General features: G+C 44.7%; 1 protein-coding gene across 1 annotated transcript in view; it reads left to right on the forward strand.

Moving 5' to 3' along the window:
• Positions 1–5,000, forward strand: part of mark1 (MAP/microtubule affinity-regulating kinase 1) — a 106,507-nt gene that overhangs the window by 88,138 nt on the left and 13,369 nt on the right. Inside the window, exons 11-16 of the mRNA XM_060941499.1 lie at positions 110–222; positions 319–472; positions 3,065–3,246; positions 3,468–3,565; positions 3,958–4,107; positions 4,295–4,558. Of these exons, the coding sequence (XP_060797482.1) occupies positions 110–222; positions 319–472; positions 3,065–3,246; positions 3,468–3,565; positions 3,958–4,107; positions 4,295–4,558 (961 nt within the window). The remainder of the gene's footprint in view (positions 1–109; positions 223–318; positions 473–3,064; positions 3,247–3,467; positions 3,566–3,957; positions 4,108–4,294; positions 4,559–5,000) is intronic.

Below are 5,000 nucleotides of genomic sequence, written 5' to 3' on the forward strand. Positions count from 1 at the left end.
CTCAAGTAGAGAAAGGAAATTACAGAATTAAACAGATGTGTAAAAATGTAAACCATGTATTGCACAACAAGATGAATGTCTAATCTGTGACTTTCTGTCTCTCATTTAGACCTGATGATTACTATGGGTTTCCCCAAAGAAGAAATCACAGATTCCTTAGTGGGCCAGAAATATGATGAAGTCATGGCTACTTATTTGCTCCTGGGCAGAAAACCTCCTGAGGCAAGAACCACACGTAGCTAGTCTCCTTTCAGTAAGTCAGATGCCATTAGAAGTGGCTATTTATGTTAACATCATGATGTTTCTTGTTGCTTGCAGTTTGAGGGAAGTGAGTCTCTATCCAGCACAAACCTGTGTCAGATGCCCCGACCTAGCAGTGACCTGAATAACAGCTCATCCCAGTCTCCAGCTCACTCCAAAGTGCAGCGCAGCATCTCTGCCACACAGAAACAGCGCCGCTACAGTGACCATGGTCAGCGCGTACACACACATGCACCCTAGCACAGCCCATTCCACAAAATAAAACTGGTTCAGCCTCAACAACAAGCACGTTATACTTTATAATGGTGTCTGAGATTGTCTTGAGGATTGATTTCTCCTTTCCAAAAGTAATGGCGTAGTCGTAATTCTAGTTATGGTGATGTTTATTGTGCTTGTTTCCCCAAGTGTAACAAAAAGTAAGTGGAATTTTTTTTTTTTTTTTACAAATATACACAAGAAAAATGCAAAAGTCCATGGGGGGGGGAGCTATTTATACACAGTACTACTTTTACTGGCAAAGTCTCTCCAGAGATGTTCCCTCCTGTGTAACTCTCCAGTAACTACTCTCTAACTTGGAGGTAGCCTTCCTTTTATAGGCTTCACGCTCCTCCTATAACCATGAAAACCAGCATAATCCATAATAATTTAACCCAGGCATGCCTAATTCTAATTAAAAAAAAAAAATAGAGAAAAGCATAATTCAGGTCCCAATATCACCCTCTGACCAATAAAGCCAGTAAGAAATCAGCAAAATAAAATAAATAAATAAATAAATAAAAACTAGAAAATTATAATGACGTCACCCACAAGCGCCCCGGCAATGAGGCTTTTTAAGCACGACGACATTTACACTGTTTAAATAAATGTGGCACGGATGGCAGATGAATTATAGAGTGAAGTGGTGAGTGAAACCCAAAGATAATTTTATGGCAAGTAAACTGGTTATTTAGGAAGGCAAGTGTGCACCCATGGTGACCTAAAATGACTAATTGACCAGTACAATTGAAACGGGATGAAAGGTGATTATTGTGAGAATGAAAACTGGTTCACTTCAGGTGTGCGTGCTGCACCTCATGATGGGCTACTCCGTCACAGAGGTTAGTTGACATTTTGGTCTCTTTTCGCTTTAGTTAAGTTTCGTACATTACTTACAATGCTGTTTGATAGTAACATCAGTAGATTTAGCACTTGCTTCATCTCATCTCATTATCTCTAGCCGCTTTATCCTGTTCTACAGGGTCACAGGCAAGCTGGAGCCTATCCCAGCTGACTACGGGTGAAAGGCGGGGTACACCCTGGACAAGTCGCCAGGTCATCACAGGGCTGACACATATGGCCCTTTTCCACTACCCTTTTTCAGCTCACTTCAGCCCGACACGGCTCGCGTTTCGACTATCTCAAAACAGCACGACTCGGCTCGCTTCAGCCCTGCTTAGCACCCAAAACTCGCACGGTTTTGGAGTGGGGCTGAAGCGAGCCAAACCGAGCTGAGTGAGGCTGGGGGCGTGAGCAGACACTCCTCTGTGCACTAATTGGTGAGGAGGAGTGTCCTCACATGCCCACACACGCCCCGCGAGCACGCTGGGATCTGTAAACACCATAAACCCGGAAGAGAATAATTACGAATTACGAGAATTTCTGAAGCCTTATGCGCCTCGCCTCATCTATACGCTCTTGCCAGTATCTGTTGGCGTTGTCGGTGACAACAAGCCACAGCACCAAGACCAGCAACACTAACGACTCCATGTCCTCCATGTTTATTGTTTACTATCCGGGTCGTGAGACGACCGCTTAAAAGATCACTGATGTCACTGTTTGCGCCGCTTAACAACATCACGTGACGTCCACCCACTTTCACTAACTCCACCCAATGTGTCCACCCACTTCCAGCCAGCACGGTTCAGCGCGGTTGTAGTCGAAATGCAACTCCAACAGCCCCACTCAGCTCGACTCAGCCCAACTCAGCACGGCACGGCTCAGTCCAACTCAGCCGCGTTTGTAGTGGAAAAGCGGCAATAGACACAGACAACCATTCACACTCCCATTCACACCTACGGTCAATTCACAGTCGCCAGTTAACCTAACCTGCATGTCTTTGGACTGTGGGGGAAACCGGAGCACCCGGAGGAAACCCACGCGGACACGGGGAGAACATGCAAACTCCGCACAGAAAGGCCCTCGCCGGCCACGGGGCTCGAACCCGGACCTTCTTGCTGTGAGGCGACAGCGCTAACCACTACACCGCCGTGCTGCCCTGCACTTGCTTCATTTCTACCTAAAAAGAGTGATGTAGCAGCACTTTAGTCCTTTATTCTGCCTAGCTCCCTCTCCTCCTCATTTGTACAATCTGCTCAGACAAATCACATTTATAGATCTTCATGCAAGAACACATTTAGGGTACTGTTAGTGGTTTGTTTGTTTGTTTGTTTGTTTGTTTTAATATAAGAGTGATACATGGAGTATATTAATAAGTGACATGCGTTAATGAAAGTGAAAATAGGCATTTTGATGTGAGATTTTCTTTATTGTATCATGGAAACAAAATTTGAATGTGGATTTTTGCCTTTTAATATGTAAATAATATGAAAATTGGAAGAATATTCAAAGAGTGAAATTTGTTGTAACAGCACTGCCAGAGACAGTCTACACACAAGGCCTTTCATACACTGTCAGACCTGCAAACTCTTCCTCTTTCTATTTTGTTGCATTATTGTTTTAAGTGATATGAGCCTGAAAACAGGCTCTGACTGTTGCCTCCGAGAACAGGCTGTAATGTTTAATATAATTGCATGTTGACCTGCAGTTGCCCCATCTATCCCACCGGCCGTGTCCTACACCAAGCGCACACAGGCCAACAGTGTGGAGGGAGAGAAAAAAGAGGAGTGGGAGGTGGCTCGTAAGCTCCCCACCTCCAGCTCCAAAGGAGACATGGCCGTCTCTCCACTAACCACACAAGAGCGCAGGAAGTGTTCTACAGCCTCAGGGGTAAGAAGGCACACACACTCACATGCACTGCGGTCACTGGATAAACCTGAAGATTACACACACTGTATCTATATTGTGTGTGTGTGTGTGTGTGTGTGTGTGTGTTTATATATGTATATATCTCTTTCTAAATTATTAATTCAGGACATTGCAGAGTGGCTGTCTGACCAATTTTTTGTGTCTGTGTTTTTGTGTGCATTTGCGCGTGTGTGGACTAACAGAACAGCACAACTGGAGGGATGACACGGAGGAACACGTATGTGTGTGAGCGTGCCAGCACAGATCGTTATTCAGCCATTCCTAATGGCAAGGACAGCAGGTGAGTTTCACTTCCTGCCCTATTGAGGGAACTCAATGCCCTGTAACTAGTCAAATAGTGAAGATTTTTGTGCCGTTATTTGTGTGCCTGAGTCTTCAAGTTATAAGACTGTCAGTTCTGGCCGTCAATCAACTCAACCCAAACCTGTCAACCAACCAACTCATCAGCCATATCCTGATAAATATCTTCTAAAAATGTAAATCAAAATATTGGGAAGGATATTAACATAAAGGGAATTCTTAGAATTGGCAAAAAAAAAAATTAGACATAAAAATTGAAATTTGTGCTGGTCATCTTTATGGATGTGGATCCAGCCAGAGTGTTAGTTTTTGTTGTCCGTCATAAATATTCTAGGTGACATATAAATCATACATGTTTCTTCTCTCTTCCAGTCTGACGGAGATGTCTGCCTCTGGTAGTGGCTCCTCTGTGTCTCCTGGAGCTGCCTCAGCGAGGCCGCGTCATGTGAAGTCCATGTCTGCCTCAGGCCATCCCACCAAGTCCCCCTTGCCCCCAATAGAGGATAATGCAGAGTACAAGGGGTGAGAGCCTATTTAACCCTTCGGCCTAATTATAGTTTTTTATCAACTGCATGTCAGGTGTGGTCTCGGGCATGTTTTTTTCCTGACTAATGATTGGTGCTTGAGAGAAGATGGATCGTTTTCATTCATATTTGTTTAATTCAGCTTATTCTATTGCTACGTTTTATCTATTGCTGTCTCTCTTTAGTCCTAGCTCCAGCTCCAGAGCACCTGCTGCATCTCCATCGACCCACAGCATCAGCAGCGTGACCCCAGACCGAACACGTTTTCCTCGGGGCACATCTACCCGCAGCACCTTCCACGGAGCTCAGCTGAGAGAGCGGCGTAGTGCGACCTACAATGGACCGCCTGCCTCTCCTACGCTCTCACATGACACAGGGGCTCTGGTCCACACTCGGAGGGGCACTTCAACGGGCATCATCAGTAAAATCACCTCCAAGTTTGTGCGTAGGTGAGTTGGTCACACCTCCAGTCGCACTGAGGCTAAACCATAGCCTGTGGCTCATTGGTGATTTAGCATTGCCATTAAACAGAATTCTGACCATTCCAATCCCAAGTCCCACTCACACATTGGGTATAATATAAAAATGGCTTTTGCAAGGTAAAAGTGATTTTTGATTTAAGGTTGATTGGACAGCTAAGAGAATAAGGTTGGAATTATGCAGAAATTGACTTTAATAAATAAGGGTTGCGCTTTAAAATTAGTCAGGCTTTATTATTGAATACTACTCAAGTTACTAGCTTTTGTTGGAGGCACTGTGGTGTCAAATGGTCATCTCCGTCGATATTTCTGTGGGACTCTGTGTAGCAGGAAACCCACCTGATTACAGAGATTATACTGCAGGATGATGGGTGTGTCCACTAAAACACACACACACACACACACTCCTCAT

This window comes from Neoarius graeffei, chromosome 15 (assembly GCF_027579695.1).
Source record: "Neoarius graeffei isolate fNeoGra1 chromosome 15, fNeoGra1.pri, whole genome shotgun sequence".
Taxonomy (NCBI): Eukaryota; Metazoa; Chordata; class Actinopteri; order Siluriformes; family Ariidae; genus Neoarius; species Neoarius graeffei.